A 16801-nucleotide genomic window follows, 5' to 3' on the forward strand; every position below is an offset into this window, starting at 1 on the left:
TTTCACTTCTTTGATTTTATTTGATAATGCGTGCACATTTTTTTTTTTTTTTTGCATCTACAAAAACATAATCTTACACAAGTCCTTGCAAACAAGGCATATGAACAGACACTGTAAAACACTTGAATGATGCAGCTGCAAATCAATTGCATACATTAGGTATAATTTTGAGAAATGTTTTACTGTCTCACAAGTTGTCTAGATCAATTTTAACTAATCCAGTTTTGCAGTTCTTGATCTGTATTAAGTTTTATTACTTGCCCTAACAATGTTTCAGATGAAAGAGCAATTTACACATCCCTTACGACCAAGTCATTTCATTATTGCTTTGTATTGAGAGCAAAATGCAGCCTTATGTCAAAATTCACATCCTACATATTATGTGAGCTGGTGTTTCGGAAATATTTCAATTTTATCATTTGTGAAGAATCTGGCTAAAACTTGGACCTTATCATGTTTTGCATAAGATTAAACATTAACATATAAGCTATATGACAGTACAAATTTTAGATTTTCTTTCTTGGCAAACTAAAGAGTTAGCTGCTTCTAGTTGTGTACATGTCTTTATCTTCTTCTTTAGACTGTCCAGGATCACCTTTGAGTGCAGTACCTGATTGTGTCTTTTCCCCATAGGGTGTGGCATCTGGAGCTGAGCTTAGAACTGAAGGCCGTGTTGATGCCTAAAAATAAATATGTGGAGAGGATAAAATAAAAGTTAAAATAGAAATGAGGCACATTCACAAAGAAAATAAGAAGTGGAAAAGGTAACCATTTTAGCTAGTTTCACATAACTGTCTAGAGTAATTTATACTAGTACTGATTCTTATGTTTTTATCAGTGATACATTCTGTACACACTCCTGCGTGCATGCATGTACAGAAGGGTGCTGTATTAAAAAAAAAAAAAACTTACCTCTTCTGTAGCTGACCCTGCCAAAGAAATTAAACATTTTGTATAATTCATACACATAAACATAGTGTATAATTTAAGAATAAATCTGCAAAGATATTTTAACCAGAAAGATGTAAGTTGGCAGAAAACTGGTCAGAACAGAAAGAATGGCACCATGGAAAATGGAACCGTCAACATTACCTTCTGAGGACCAAAGAGGCTTTACAGAAGTCTGGACAGATTTGTATGCTTCTATTGCAAGAGCTATGGCCTCCTCAGGGTAGCATATTGCTGATGCTGCTGTTATGCTGGCTGTACTGTACAATACTTTGCGAAACATCCCACCTAACACAAGCAAGGAAACAGATGATTAACAACACAGCTGCCTATCCAACAGTGATTAAGACAGCATTAATATTAAAATAATTGCTTCAAGCTCGTTGTCAGTTATACATCATGGAAGGTAAGCAAATAATTTTTTTTTAATTGTCACAAAGTAGGTTACCACACTCAAACATGGTTCTGTTACCATAAATCTTGCCAAAAAATACAGTTTAGATGTGATTTAGTTCATACAGAGTGAATCTAAACAGACAACACATGACAAAAATGATGTGCTGCATATGCTTCATCACCCAGGCATGAAAACGATGGTAGTCCTTGTGTGAAATGAAAGAGGCAGGCATTTCCTACCCTAAGGTCAAAGAAGGAAAAAAGAGCAATGCTTGTCTCACCTTAAGTGAGACATACAGGAAAACCACATGAACAGACTTTACTGATCAACTTGGCTACTGGGGCAGCAACATCTGAAATATATATCCTGGGGCCAGATTATAAGGCCAACAATAGCACTGCACCACCACCAGCTGGTGCAACTGACCTTGTAGTTGTGTGGTGGCTTGCGCGCCTTGTCAATCCACAGAGCTATGTCGGCGGGAGCCTTGTGCTCCTGGCAGGTCTAACCAAGTCAAACAGGTCTGTCAGGGGAGAGACCAGACTAAAATGTTGCACCCTGGCCCTCCAGGTTGGGGGTTTTGCTTTGGGCTCACAACCCACTCATGTAAAAAAAAAAAAAAAAAAAGGTGTTACAGAAACCACAACAAGGGCCTGGTTGGGAAGATTCCACTCTAGAAGAGCTTATGATGCATGCTGGTGAAAGCCTTAGGGAAGCCAGCTTGACATCGAAACCACATGGGCCCAACTGAAGGGGGCTGCCCAAAACCAGGTCCGCTGGTGAGGTGGTGTTGCGGCCATATGCTCCTCAAGGTAGCAACAAGGAATAAACTAAGCTAATAGCACTGCATGGTCACTTTGTAACTGAGGCAAGCCCGCACTGGAACAGTGCAGTTTGCAGAGGAGAATGGTCAGTAAGCATCTTGGGCTCTTTGAAGCTTGTGCTTTGGTTGTTGACAGCTAGAAAGGCCAAAAAATAGGGAACTGTATTCATGCATCTGGTATAGAACAAGTGCAGACAAGAGCTATTTAGTGATGGTAACTGTTACCATAGGTTGGATGTGGCTGATCTGGTGAATACTGAACTTATGTGGGTTACAGAGGCTCACTATTGCAGTGTCTTGGTACTGTCACCTGTCTAAAGGTTTGATTACGGCTGTTAAAATATCTACGCATTACATTTACTGGGATAATGTGCATGCAAACATAAATTTGTATCTAGTCTCTGCAGATTATTTTCACTCACATTTTCATATAAGTTACAGTGGAACCTCAATTGTCTGGTTTAATGACCGATGCTTGTCATCCGAATAATCAAAAATCATTCTAAAAATATGCAAATGCTAGAGTAGGTGCACCGATTGATTTCCAATGATAAATTTCAACGAAAGCTTAGCACCTGATTTCCCATAACCCTTTTCAACAATTTGTAGCAACTGGCAAAACAACCTTTTCTTTTCACTCCCGCACCAGACCCCAACATTACGGCACAAACTTACGAGAAGCCGCTTTCTAACCTCGAGGTGCAGACATCAACTGAATTAACTTGGAACAAGGTGTCACATACACCAGTGGTTCTCAAAGTTTTTCGGACCGCGGACCACTTACTTGAGTAAAAAATATGGCGGACCACCAAGGCCTAAAAATCACTCTGTACTATGAATTTCAAATTTAAATTGCCGCATTTGTTTCATAACAATTCAAAACTAAATGTACTTCTGTGACAGTAGTATAGTAGTAAGTTGACATAAAACTACCTCGTTCTTTGCAATTAAAATGTTAATGCGAGGAATGCATCACTTTAAACATCACTTTGCTGACATATGACGGACTGTCAGCTGCGGACCACCTGACTTATGCCTGCGGACCACACTTTGAGAACCACTGACCTACATGGACAATATGATTCATACACAATCTTTTCCAAGAAAAGCCTTGAAGCAGAAGACAAATGACTTATTGGCAAAAGGCAGTCGTCAGATTTTGGAAAAAGGGGAGGGAGAGTGTTCACAACGAGTCGTCTGCATTGAATTAAGATTAATGATTTGTTCACAGCAGGGGATCGCCTGCCTGGTGCAAGGATGCTATACTTTCAATCCTTTTAGAATAATTCTCAGAAACTCATTAACAAAAAAAACTCAAGCTGTGATATATGTAGTGTACATTCCTGGAATTCTTGGCGGTCTTTGTTAAGTCTAGCAAATTTTTTGTTTTAAAGGTGATGCCGGATAACCAAATGCACGCGCACAGTTAATTGAAGACCAGGGTTATTTCAATTCTCACCACGGTATCCAGCAATAACACCACCAAGCCCTGCCACAGCTATGACACCAGCTCGTGGTAGAACACCAGGGTCATTCTGAATATGGTTTAGCATCTCTGTGGAATCAAACAATTATAGTATTAATGATATGGCAGTCTCAGTTAATCAAAAGTAAAATATTATTAATTCCAATATTAAACTTTTAATGCATAAAACTAAAGTTACTTTTAGCAAAACATAGCAGTCAAGGTTGTAGAAGCATGCATCATTCACGCAATACATGCACTACACTCCCACAGCTATACAAAATGAAGATGCTGAATATTTTTTACAAAAGCCAATCTGACCTTGAGTGTGAGCATTTCCAGTTTCATATACATTCCTGATTCTGTCAATGGTGTCCTGCAAATCACAGAAACATGCCAGAAGAGTGCCAGACTCTGCACAAGTGTTAGCATTTTAACATTAACATACAAGTACCAAATACAGAACAGAAATTTCTGTGTAAGTAAAATAAAGTACAAAAACTGTTCGTCATATTTCTTGGTTTTGAATTTTTAAAATATATTTTTAAGCTGCTTTTTATGCTGAGCTAGCAATTACAGTTATATCACAGCAAAGCTGCCAGCCTTGATAACATGCTACATTTTTTGTAATATGTCAGTGAAAAAAAACCTGCTAAAACTATGCACATTTTTAAAAACTAAAGCACTTATCCCCATTTCCAATATTACCCACATAAATCTATGCAAAGGTACACATGCATCCCTACAAACACACACTTCACACCTGGCAAGAGTCTTTGAAATCCCATACAGTCTTCCGGACTGTGGACACCCATCTTCTGACAAAATTTATGTCTTCTTCTGTATGACTATAAGATGCTCCTTCCTCTGGATTTTCATACAGTGAAAGCTGTTGAATACAACATCCAACACACATACAATTGTAAAAATAAATGATTCTCCTTTAACTTTTAAAGATTTCGGAATTTAATAAATTTAGGACAAACATAATATACCAGTTAGCATATGTAACACCACCAAAAACAAAGAAAGAAAAGTACATCTCTAAATGGAAATGCAAAACAGCTGCAAGTAAATGTGAACATAAGGAGCATACTGAAGAGAAGCAGATATGAATGCAACTAAAAATACAGTGCATAGTATTCACAAACAGGCTTGATTGAAAGCAAGATAGTAGTTCATGTCATATTTAAATTTATAATGTCCAAAGTGAGAAAAAGGTGGGAAAAGGATGCAGTCATTTATAAGAGACAATTCAACTACAGCTATCAACAACTTGACCCCAGCTACAGAAAATTATTGAGTAATCTTGCATGTGGTCAATTTTGTCTGGATAAAATTAGAAAATGTAATGCAAAAATTTTATATAGGGTAACCAGCAGCAGAGCATTATCTGTCATACACTGCAGCAGTAGTGCTAAGTGGCCTATGGAAATAAGTGCAATGATGAATTATATTACATGTCAAGTCATTTCTATGCAAAGGTGGTTTTATTGCATCAGCTCTCTGCAAAAAGTTGTCTGTTTGCGTTGAAGATGGAATGCATAGAAGTTGTTGCAGTACATTACAAGTGAATTTGTTCCATGGTGTGTTACTTCTTGAATGGTTTCTTTTTGGTTAAAGTATGACAAGATAAATTATTCTTGCTGTTATGGAGCGTTCTGGAGGTATTTTTTAAGTTCCTTCGTGACTGTTGTTTAAGAAAAGATGCTTTATGATATGTGCAGTATTGAGAAAACATTACAAAAAAATGAGTTATAAAGTATTGTTTTAAAAGAGGTATCAGGTACAATCCCACTGAACATAGGGGAGTGAACAGAGAGGAATGGTGTGTCATTAATGAATAGAGTGATATGGATATTTTACAGGTTTTCTAAAGTTAATTAAATATTAACTTTAAAGTATTATGGCTTAATTTGAAGTTCAAAAATTATGACACAAAAAGAAGTGCCATAAATACCTCAGACACTCGGACTTTCCTCTCTTCATTGTCCACAGCACTAACAGCATACACTGTAAACGACATCACAGGTGCGGAACTCAGAAGGGCTGCTGCCCCGGCTTTAATAAGCCGCGATACCTGAAACACACATCACTTACTGCTGTAAACAGGATAGTAGTAGCAATTATCTCTACATGGTTGGTTAACTGTTGATGTAAATGAAAACACACAAATACAGAAAGAATGAGAGGGGTGAGTGAGAAAGTGTGTTTTTGTAAAGTTCCATTGTCGCTAAGACCAAAAGTATGTGTATGGTGGTGTAAATGCCAGCCTAAATAGAAACGATCAACACGTCTCAAAAAAACTTTTACATCAGCACGCTATTAGAAAGATCAGTAAAATATTTGATTTCTTAAAATAATAATCATGCAATAAAGTTACTGGAAGCAAACTATCACGCTATCACAGTTATGTTGAAGAATCTCTAGAGGGCAACGCGGTGACTTACCCGATGCGACGCCATATTTCTTGAGTGGTCTATGGGTGGCTTCCCTTTGGTTTTCCGTTCGCCTGTTACGTCAAGTTTCCAAACAAAAGTTAAGAAATAGCGAATCTAAGTATTATTTTCTTTACACTTACAAAGTTATTATTGTGTATGATAGTACTTAAGTATAACTTACAATTTCCTTTTGTGCACAGCCGCAGTCCGTAAAACCACCAATATCCCTGGATTGCTTGCAGACGATTTTTTTTTTTTTTTTTCAATCAACTACTAGAACGAGGCTAGTTGTTACAACTCGATCACTACCAAGCTGTTGATTGTTTACCTCACTTCAGTAACGGGCGTGACCCTATACACTGAAGTCGTGAACAAGCCACGCGCGCAATCCCTAAAGAACATTGTGTGGTGATATCATCGCATTAACACTTTAAATTTTATCTGCGTGACCTCCTTGTGCTTTAAAGTTCATTTGTGCATGCGCCTATTTGCAGCTGAAATAAGGTGCAAAACGCCGTCCCGATTTAGACGGAACCATCCCGCCTTTGACTGCGTATCCCACCTGCTTATAAAATGTCCCGCTTTCATTTATAAGTAGCTAATTCTGTAACCGGGGGTCGAATCGACTCATGTGGTCGAGTCGGTAAATGGTGGAATCCCCATACCAGAATACATTTCACAATTTAGAGAGTTACTTGCGAGGTAACCACAGACATATATCATCTCTGTCTTCGGATAACTCCCTCGAAAACGACAGCCAAAGAAAAGTAAACTATCAGGTTGATATCGAGGAATAATGAGTTCAAACCTTGTGCAAAAGTTGATCAGAATTTTTCCAGTAGCGGTAAGTGATAACGTGCATCTGCAGGTACTTTTACGGTAATTGTCAAGGGCATCACGCGGCTATAATCCACAGAGTGGCGACAACCGTAATGCTTTATATTGGTAATGTAGTGCTGTCACCAATGTGAAAGATATTTATATTTTGATGAAAAGGATGAGAACGAAAATAAACGATCTTATTTCTAAAGGAGGGTTTAGTCACTCTAGCAATTGTATGGGTTTATAGCTGGCAGAAAAAAAACACCAAATTATTAAGGACATCATACAGTGACATAAGAAAAACAGCTTAAAAAAATGATAATTTGTGGAAACATATCTGATGTCGATATATTTTGTCAGAAGCAATCATCATAAACATACTATACTTCCTCCATAAACCTTTTTTAAATAATAATTATTGGGTCATGGGAAGAGATCGCTCATGGCAGCTCATATAGAGTCCATGATCACAAGTGAATTGCTTATAATTGGTTTAAAATGTATAATTCAATTCACAGACTAAAACGCTTGATAGTTTATTTTGTCATAAGAAAAGACACTTAGAATACCTGTTTCCCTAACAGGATATTGTTATAGTATTTATGTTATGCTATCAGGCCCATTTTTACCCCCCATATGTGTGGGGCCCTCGACACCATGATCTTCCTCAAAAGTTACAGAGAAAAAGCTAAAGGGAAATATGACTCTTTTAAAATCCTGCTTAAAAGATAAGGCATGCAATGCATCCTTAATTTGGAGCCAAAAGTGCAGGGCCCCTGACGACTGTCAAAACACGGAGCCCTAGACAGATGCCTCGTCTGCCTGCCCCTAAGCATGGCCCTGTGTGCTATATTATTTTCATCAAAGTATGGGAAAGTGTCAGAGTATGGAAATGCATTTGACTTTGGATCATAAAGCACCAGTTGGAAGCTCAGCAGTCCTACCCTCTCCCCTTCCCCAGCATTAGGATTCTGGGGAGGTAAATGGTGCAGAGTGGCAGAAGAGTGGGCTTCAGGTGTTTTCATGTACTGTTCACTGCCTATATGGCCACAAAAGTATGGTCTTTTCCTTTCATTGCTAGATACTTTTCCTCCCATCAATAATCATACCTATTTCCATGTATGGCCTACACAAGAAAGCTGTGTCATTTACATACAGTTAGAGACTATTGAGTACCACAATGTCAAAAGAATAAAGCAAATCGATAAGCTAAAGAATGATCTGTTATAAGATTTTTGCATTCATACATCTTCTATATGATGTTATCATGTGTGGTGTATATGTTGCTTAGGGAAATGCAGTAGCTTCAAGTCGTCAGATACAAGTGCCACATCTTTTAAAGGTCGTCTCATGCTCACATTGCATACATGGCATAAGATGGTCTTCGAATTGCCTCAGAGTGGTAAGTATAGTGTATGAAAGTGGTAAAATGAAGCTATAGTATAATAAAGTGCAGACTTTATTTTCACTTTTAACCTTTATTAAATAACTTTATTTTGTGGGTTATTTCCATGAAAGCATAGCTTTATCCAATGCCAAAGTTTGTTCTTATTAATATATCTGTAGATTTTTTGTATTATATTTATTACTTTATAACTGAAAAAAATTCTAAGGGGGAACTCATAAAATGTTTTCTGTTAAAAATGATCATTAATAAGGCTTTAGTAGGAATTTTGTAGTCAGAGCTAAAAAGTGATAACCTTAATGCTAAATTATAAATTTAGTATGTACATAATAGAAAAATAATCTTACAGAAAAATTAAACTGTGCGTGTGAATTGTCATGTGCACATGCATAAGCATGTCTGCTGTTATTTTTCATGCTTGTTCGTTTGTTTCTTCTAGCGTGCTCAATACAGTACAGTAGCTAGTGGCAGTGGAACAGCATCAGAGAAAAAAGGGAGCTTATGGCAGAAGATCAAGTGGGATTTAGGTTTCATTTCAGGCCTGAAATACAGTAAATCTGTAAGTAAAGGTTGAAAGAGGACTTTATATAGCACAGGGATGTATGGCTATGGATGTTCAAGCATACATGAGTGATGTCAAGACAGATAATGCATTTCTTATTAAAGTTTAATGTAAAATTTTTACTTTTTATTCTAAAATGAGGGATCTAAAATATCTTTGATTGGATGTTCCTGTTTGCAAATAGCTTCCAAAATAATTCCTTCTAGTTACGTTCAAAGTTCCTTCATTTAAGTTAAAGTGCTTGGTTTTTAAGCAGTAAAACTCTTTTATGCATATACCATTTGTGTACTTCAAGTGGTCAAACAACTATGCACAGATAAACAGCTCCTTAAATGAGTACAGATTCAGTCAAGGTGTACAAATGTAACATGACATTCTTGCAGTTGCTGAATGCCTCCAGCTTCCGGATGTACATATGCTGCTCAGAAATGATTCATCACAATCAGTTTTTTCTAGGTATGAAATCTAGCCAGATCATTTTTTGTGTCTTTTGCAGACATAGACAATCAGCAATAACTTTTCTATAAATATTAGTATTTTAAAAGTTTTTGTTGTGTTATGCTACTTCCATCTGAAGTTGCTGAATAATCAGCACAGACAGCCAGTTCCAGTATGTTGTGAGCCACAGAAGAGATGACGAGTGAGAAAATGAGAAATCTGTCACTTGTTGATTTGGCCATTGGGCAATTCAAATATCACACTAAATGATTTAACTGAATCCTAGAGTGGATTTGACTACACACAGAAATGATTCAACCACATCTGTGATCTTTTCAGTCAGGAACATAAAGAAATTTTTATTTAGTCTGCTCTATTTTGTCTATGAGTTAAAGAGATGATATTTACTTGCATGTTTGTTAGTTGCTACTACTTTTTTTCAGGGCTGGCAGCCTACTTTATCATTATTGGTTATCAATCTCTTTTTGTTTTGTTGTAAGTGTATGTGTGTATAATGATGACTCTTGTTTAAACACCATGATGCGTAGAGAACAAAAGAAACTAAGAGTAATGTGTGCTGACCCACTCACTTTTGTTAATGAGCTCAATACTTTTTGCACACAATTTGATGTGAGAGACTTCAGCAAGGAAGTACATAATATCTGCTCTTCACTGTCAGCAGCCACTGTCACTGTCTGTGAGGGAGATGTCATCAAAATTCTCTCTCATGTTAACCCACTTAAAGCCCCTGGACCTGACAACGTGAGAGGCAAGGTTCTAAAGGAATGTGCTAGTCAGCTAGGGGATGTCTTTACCAGACTTTTTCAGCTTTCGTTTGACTCTCACAGTGTCCCCGCTTATGGCACATATCAACAATAATATCAGTGCCAAAGAAGCCAAATGCTACAGACTTGAAAGATTTTCGACCTGTGGCTCTCACGTCTGTTGTGACCAAGTGTTTGGAGAGGGTTGTGGGAAGTTTGATAACCTCCACTGTGGCTGATCGTCTGGATCCTCTACAATTTGCCTACAAGCCATGTAGGTTGTGGTGGGGGGAGTGTCTGATGCCACTCTCACTCTTGTAGATGCTATCATATAACACTTGGACACTATGGCTCCTATATTTGGGTCCTGTTCATGGATTTTTCCAGCGCCTTCAGCACGGTCCAGCCACACCTTCTTGTAAAGCACTTACTAGACTTGGATGTCAACACCAGCCTAACTCTGGATACAATCATTCCTGAAGGACCGACCACAGGGTATCGGTTTCAGAGTTCCAACCAACAGGTACTGTAGGGTCTGGCTCATCTGAAAGGGTAAATTTGTCAATGGATGAAATGATTTTGTCACACGAGCAGATCCTCAACACAGATTCCCCTCAGAGATGTGTGCTTTTCCCTATCCTGTTCCCATTGATAATGCTATTCTCAAACTTGTAAAGTATGCAGAGGACATGGTCCTTGTGGGCTGCCTTAAAGACGAGCAGTCCCTATCACAGTACCTGGCCTGCGTGGGGGAACTAAAGGACTGGTTTGACTGCAGCTTTCTGGAGCTGAATGTTGAGAAAACGAAGGATATGGCCTTTCGGAGAGCAGATGCTGGAAGAGATGGAAGTACCCCCTCTCCCCACCAATCCAAATCAAAGTACAGCAGGTGCTGTTTTAAATACCTTGGTACAGTGATAGAAAGAAGGCTCTCCTTTAGTGAACACAGGAACCAAGTGTACAGACAGACCCAGCAAAGACTACCTATTGAGGAAACTCTGCAGCTTCAACGTCAGCTCTGGATGCTGGAGACTGTTTACATGTCTCTTGTTGAGAGCATTCTCACATTTAAAATCAGCGCCTGGTAAGGTCACCCCCTCATCAAAGACAAGACAAGGCTGACCAGAGTCATCCACCAGGCAAATAAAATTACCGGTACACTACAGCTGTCACTTTCTGGACGTACCCTAATGCAGTCAGGAAGATGGCATACATCTCCTCAGACCAAACACTCTCTCCATCCCAAATTTCAGCTGTTGCCCTCGGGCAGGCACTAGAAAGTACCAGATTTCCTTTATGCCAGCAGCCATCACCATCCTAAATAAAAATCACAAGGACTTGTAGAGCTGCCATATTACCTGGCATCCTCCTTAGGAGGTTTCACATGTGTGTGTGAGAAGGTGTAGGTGTGAGTGTACGTTGAATGTCTTGGTTGAATGTCTGCCCATTATGTTGTGTATATATATATACACTCATATTATGATTGTATATGTGGTTGGGTTTGTGAGCTAAAGAAAATTTTCTGTCTTAGACTTCCTTGGACAGACAAAGTTTGATTTGCTCTGTTCATGATTAACTTAACGAGCCACTTTTGTAATTGGCGACAAAATAGACTTCGGCTGTGCTCAAATCAATTTAGGGTTAGTCTGACTCGGTTAAATCAGTGCATTTTCAAATAACCAGCCTCCAAAAATGTCTATTAGACAATGATCTAAAAATGCTAATCCCATTATTACAACTAGAAAATTAGTACTAGTGAGAATGATAGCTAGAAACTAACCTTTGGTGAGGTGAAGAAATTGTGTGCCAATATTATAATGTGCTTCTTCCAGGACAAATCTAAAAATAATCTTCATCATAGGTTTTATTTTTTTCATTTTCAAAACAACAAAAAGATGTCATCAAATCATTCTCTTAATCTATGTCTTTTAATCTTTATGTCTTCAGTAGTCTTAATGAAAAAAGCATTTTTTTTTTTTTCAGAACTTGATTTACCAGACACATTCACCTCCTGGTTTCTTGTTACTGATCTCCATGTTTGGTAAATAAAAATTTATATATATGTTTGTGTGTGTAGATGCATATATATAATCTTTTTGTCACGCACATATAATACATGTCATATTTTCATTGGCTTGTCTGAGAGCATAAATTGACTATTGGTGCATCTTGAGTGCGTTCACAGTCTCTCCTGAACTAAGGGCTAGGCTACCCATGTCTATCCAACTCATTTCACTGATTCCAAGGATATTTACATTGCATTTTCTCATTTGTATATTTTACTTTGTCCTCGCATTTCAGGCTGCTCTCGCTTCTTTGGATTTCACTAAAGACTCTACCAGAGCAGTTATTTCTAAATTTTGTTGCTACTCTTCATACAAGACATTATTGCCTTACTCCTCCACTCATTACCTGAAGTCTGATGACTCTAGTGATTCTGTAAAGGGTTTCTGTAGCCTTAGTTTTTTGTGTTCGGTTACTAGTTCTATGCACAACTCTCTTTCTCATCCTGGACTTGGGACCAGGCTATGGTGAAGATGGTGAAGTGTAAGGACTAAATGATTGATTTTAAGGTTCATGCAAGTAAGTGGAAGAACAATAAAACTGTTATGTGTTCTTAGAATAAAAAACATTTATATCAATAAATGCTTTCTACCAGTAGACATGGGGAGGCTTTGTAGCCTGGTGGTGAGGGCACTGAACTGTGTACAGTGACCTTCTGTCACTTCTTTTTTGAGGCCATCTTGGCCTTGTGGCTCAAAAAAACCCTCTTGTGCATTAAGCATCTGCTAAGCACAAATGGTTGATTTATGAGAGGAGGTAGAGGTAGCAGAAGAGGTGTGGGCTCTACCATCAGTATGCCTTCACTGTCCCTGTAGCCACTAGGCTATGGGTCTACTTTTTTTGGTGCTGCCAATAAGGAGAGAACAATATTGTTGCTAAGATATGTGTGGCTGGAAATAAAGAGCTGTTAATAGTAGGTGGTCATGATGAGTAGCAGACATAATATACCTTGATATCTGCTAGAATAATGAACCTAATGAACATGTATTAAAATTTCAAAAAAACAAACCATTCACAATTAGTAATAAGCTTCTAAAATATAATTAAGCTATATCAGGCTTGAACATGCAACCACTTTTGATTTATACCTTTACAGCTATAGCTGTAGTTATAGCATCAAAAAACATTATGAGATAATTCTTTATCTTTAACTGCAGGTTGTGTATGCAGCGGCTAAGTTCCCTAGGGAAAGATGGACGCCTCCTATGTAACTTCTTAGTACAGGCATTGTGGAATGACATGGAGGCTCGCAGCAAACTTCTGGGAGTGTGTATAATGTGATATATATAATAAATATGTATTGATATATATATATGATGTAATGCATGTGTGATATGATATGACATATATGTATGATGTCATGTATATGTGTATGATGTGATATACATGTTTTGGCAGAGCTGACACTTTTCATATTTTCATATTTTTAACTGTATGAAGTAATATCTGTATTAATAAGGCTGACACATACCATGCACTCCACATCCTTGGCCTTTATTTTAAAAAAAGAGATCTGTGATCCATTCTCATCCCTGTTTCACTTAGAACTAAGATATTAGAGCACACATAAAGATAAATGTAGAAAACTCTTCTTGTGTTTCATTTGGTACTTTGCAATAATCTTCAAATGCTGATACAGAACAGGGAAATAGTCTAGTGGTTAAAGCAATAGTGTCAAGACCTGAAGGTACACACCAGCCAGTTTGATTCCAGTATGATGCAGCCAGTTGTGGAATGAGTTCCTTTATGCCCTCAGTGGCGCAACGGTTAGACTTGGCAGCCCAGAGTTCATTCGGGCACGCTGTTCTTTCTCTGCACGTATTGCCGTAATATAGCCTCATGGCCGGCGCCCTCAGTGGAGCTGCAACTACACCTGACTCTTTAGAGCAGGGGTGCCCAACCAATGGCCCGCGGGCCACATCGACCCTGCTCATTTTAACCAGACACAACATACCCTGATATAGAATATAAACGTTTACAAAGGGTTTTCTACCTTTTGCAAATGTTTATAAAAGTTTAAATGCTATCTGGGTAGTTTCATTTTTAAAGTCATGTTTCTGACAAAAGTGCCATGGTTGGTTGGGTTATTTAGTAGGAAAGTGCTTCAATTTTGCACTATGGAGAGGGGAGGGGAGGGAAACGAGTACCCAGAGGAAACCCCCGCCATGTCCAATGCCGCCCTCGAGCAAGTGCTGTAGAGGATGGAGAAAACTAAGGCTGTAAGTGAGAGGAGATGGGCCACCCTTTTTCTAGTGACCAATAGGTTAGAGAACTATGTTTTAACATATATGAAACTGTTGTTGAACTTGCTTTGCTTACTAACCTGACTGTAATAGCAAACAATTTGAATCATTGTCATAGTTGCTGAAACAGCTGAAACAAAGGGGCTTAACTTTCTTCATCACTTTTGTGCAGAATGCCATATCTCTTACAAGCCGCTCAGATGGGATCCAAGAACTGGCAGGTGTTTTCAAGGCATCTCTTTTTGCATATGATGAGGTTAGCATTGTTTTCAACTGTTCTTTTTCAAGAATGTTATATGCAGTGATGCACAATAGTTCCCAACAGCAGGATCTTTTGTAAAGGTAACACTTCTAAAAGCATGAGTATATTTATTGAATGTCAGGCTGAAAAACCATTTTACTTTTTAATTAAAGGGTTTGAGCTTTTATTTATTTTTTTTAAGTTACAGCAGTAAGTAAAGAAATGTTTTTTTACACTGTCTGTCCTTTCTTTTGGGTCAAATTTAATACGATGTAAGAGTAGTGATTCTTCAAAAAATATTACCTGGATGTGTAGAACATTGGTGATAATGTTTTCATCTTGTTTTTTCTCATTTGGTGGAGGGGTAATTTAATATTTAACCAAAGACAAATGAAAGGAACAGTCTACTAATGTAGGTATGTTGGTTTCCCGACATTGTATTGTTATATGTATATTCTGGTGCTTTTTGCTGGAGTATAGGGCATGACTTCATAAAAAAAATAGGGAAAGTTATGAGTGTAGTTGTTTGCAGGGCTTGCTGGGGGATGACAAGGAACTGGCAGCAGCTGTCTGGCGAATTCTCTTTGAAATGCGTAAAGATATAGACCCTCAGAAGCTTGAGCTTGTTGTACATTACATAAGGAAACAGGTGACTACTCACTTCTTCATTAACATTTGGAGGTGTTTGTAGATTATGCTGGTAGATACTAGTAATAGCTGGTAAGATACAATTATATAAGTAGCCTCAAATAAATTTTAAGGAGATAGCATACAATCATATAATCATACAAACGCATAACACTGCGTAACATAACTAAATACCTTTGAAATCAGAAAGTTATCTTAATGACTTGTAGTGACAAAGACAAAGAAATATGCAGAAAGCTTGGATGTCAAAAGAAATTTATGGATGTACACGGCATCCTGATATGATTTTTGTGATTTTTTTTCCTCCCTTTGATGGCGGAGCTTGCGAATTTAATTCTTTAATTTGATTTTTTTTTTTTTTTTGGAAAGGTGGCTCATCTTGACAGCCAGGATGAGAAAACTATCTTGGGAAAAGGATTTGTGACATTTCTGCCACTGCATGGTGAGAAGCTGGATGAAAGTACGGTTCTGAGACAAACCATGAATCTTTTAGGGAAAAATGTTTGAATTTGTGATATTTTCAGGACTAGACTTTATAGAACGTATAAATGTTTGTGGGAAAAAGTTTTTATTAAAGACTTTTTACATTGAGATCATTTTGGTTTTATTTACCTCTCTGGTTTTTATTGTGCTTCACAAGGTTTCTTGTAATTTGGTCCTTTAAAAGACCTAATGCAGGAACATATTCCACTTTAATGACTTTATTTGCAACACTTATTAACACCTCAATTTCAAAATCACAAGAAAAGGATTTTCAAGAATTTTATAAAAGTGTCATTGACTACCCTGCTACAAAGTAGCTGCGGCAAAAGTATAGAGACTGACATCCGTTTGGGTGAACAGCCAGTCACAAATGTATTTCGGTACGTGTAGAAGGTACAGAAAATGCCAGCATATATAAATTCATAGAATGTGCTTGCATGCTTATATATAAAGCGCCTTTAGTCTGACTAATGCTGGAAAAAGGTGCTATGCAAATGTGCTATTTATTATGCCATTTGAGAGAACTCCGCAGCTTCAACGACAGCTCTGGGGGGCACCTTAGACTGTTTACATGAGCATCCTCTCATTTAACATCGCCGCCTGGTCAAAGACAAGGCAGGGCTGGCCAGAGTCATCCACTAGACAAATAAAATTTCTGGTACATCACAGCTGCCACTTTCTGATTTGTACCTTCATGCAGTCAGAAAGATAGCATGTAACATCACTCCATCCCAAATTTCAGATGTTGCCCTCGGGCAGGCACTACACAGTGCCTCGTACGCGAAAAACGTCATCACCATCCTAAAATAAAAGCACAAGGACTTGTAGAGATACCATATTACCTGGCATCCTCCTTAGAAAGTTTACATGCATGTGTGAGAAGGTGTAAGTGTGCGTGTGTGTTGAATGTCTCGTATGGATATGTGTGGCTGCCCATTATGTAGCGTATAATTATGTATATACTTATGTTTGTATATGTGGTTTGGTTTGTGAGCAAAAGAAAAATTTCTGTCTTGGACTTCCTCGGACAGACAATAAAGTTTGATTTGATTCTTCA

The 16801-nt window shown here is 37.9% G+C and overlaps 2 protein-coding genes across 3 annotated transcripts; one reads left to right on the forward strand and one right to left on the reverse strand.

The window, feature by feature from the left end:
- On the reverse strand, positions 1-6900 carry LOC112561458 (MICOS complex subunit MIC27-like). 2 transcript variants are annotated; one of them, XM_025233971.1, is made up of 9 exons: positions 6883-6900; positions 6084-6145; positions 5594-5713; positions 4397-4522; positions 3955-4009; positions 3628-3723; positions 1093-1236; positions 913-929; positions 1-680 (listed from the first exon to the last, which is right to left on the reverse strand). In XM_025233971.1, the coding sequence occupies exons 2-9, from the start codon at positions 6096-6098 to the stop codon at positions 537-539; spliced, it is 717 nt and encodes a 238-aa protein (XP_025089756.1). In that variant the 5' UTR covers positions 6099-6145; positions 6883-6900; the 3' UTR covers positions 1-536. The 2 variants fall into 2 exon arrangements, with proteins under 2 accessions (XP_025089756.1, XP_025089755.1); XM_025233970.1 differs by lacking the exon at positions 6883-6900 and adding an exon at positions 6256-6406.
- On the forward strand, positions 6722-15852 carry LOC112561457 (ubiquinol-cytochrome-c reductase complex assembly factor 1-like). Its single transcript, XM_025233969.1, has 9 exons — positions 6722-6918; positions 8188-8298; positions 8741-8860; positions 9247-9319; positions 12049-12106; positions 13287-13395; positions 14545-14628; positions 15146-15262; positions 15631-15852. The coding sequence occupies exons 1-9, from the start codon at positions 6871-6873 to the stop codon at positions 15766-15768; spliced, it is 858 nt and encodes a 285-aa protein (XP_025089754.1). The 5' UTR covers positions 6722-6870; the 3' UTR covers positions 15769-15852.
- Positions 15853-16801: the final 949 nt, after the last annotated feature.

Source organism: Pomacea canaliculata, linkage group LG4, assembly GCF_003073045.1.
Source record: "Pomacea canaliculata isolate SZHN2017 linkage group LG4, ASM307304v1, whole genome shotgun sequence".
In the NCBI taxonomy this organism is placed as follows: domain Eukaryota; kingdom Metazoa; phylum Mollusca; class Gastropoda; order Architaenioglossa; family Ampullariidae; genus Pomacea; species Pomacea canaliculata.

What these genes read in the sequence shown, in the direction of transcription:
- LOC112561458 (XM_025233971.1), bottom strand. An exon ending in GGAAAGTCCGAGTGTCTGAG is followed by an intron (nt 4,523 to 5,593) that starts GTATTTATGGCA and finishes TGTATTCAACAG; the next exon opens with CTTTCACTGTATGAAAATCC. An exon ending in ATTTCAAAGACTCTTGCCAG is followed by an intron (nt 4,010 to 4,396) that starts GTGTGAAGTGTG and finishes TGTGATTTGCAG; the next exon opens with GACACCATTGACAGAATCAG.
- LOC112561457 (XM_025233969.1), top strand. Translation starts at nt 6,871, where the DNA reads ATGAGTTCAAACCTTGTGCAAAAGTTGATCAGAATTTTTCCAGTAGCG. An exon ending in CTCGCAGCAAACTTCTGGGA is followed by an intron (nt 13,396 to 14,544) that starts GTGTGTATAATG and finishes ACTTTTGTGCAG; the next exon opens with AATGCCATATCTCTTACAAG. An exon ending in CTCTTTTTGCATATGATGAG is followed by an intron (nt 14,629 to 15,145) that starts GTTAGCATTGTT and finishes AGTTGTTTGCAG; the next exon opens with GGCTTGCTGGGGGATGACAA.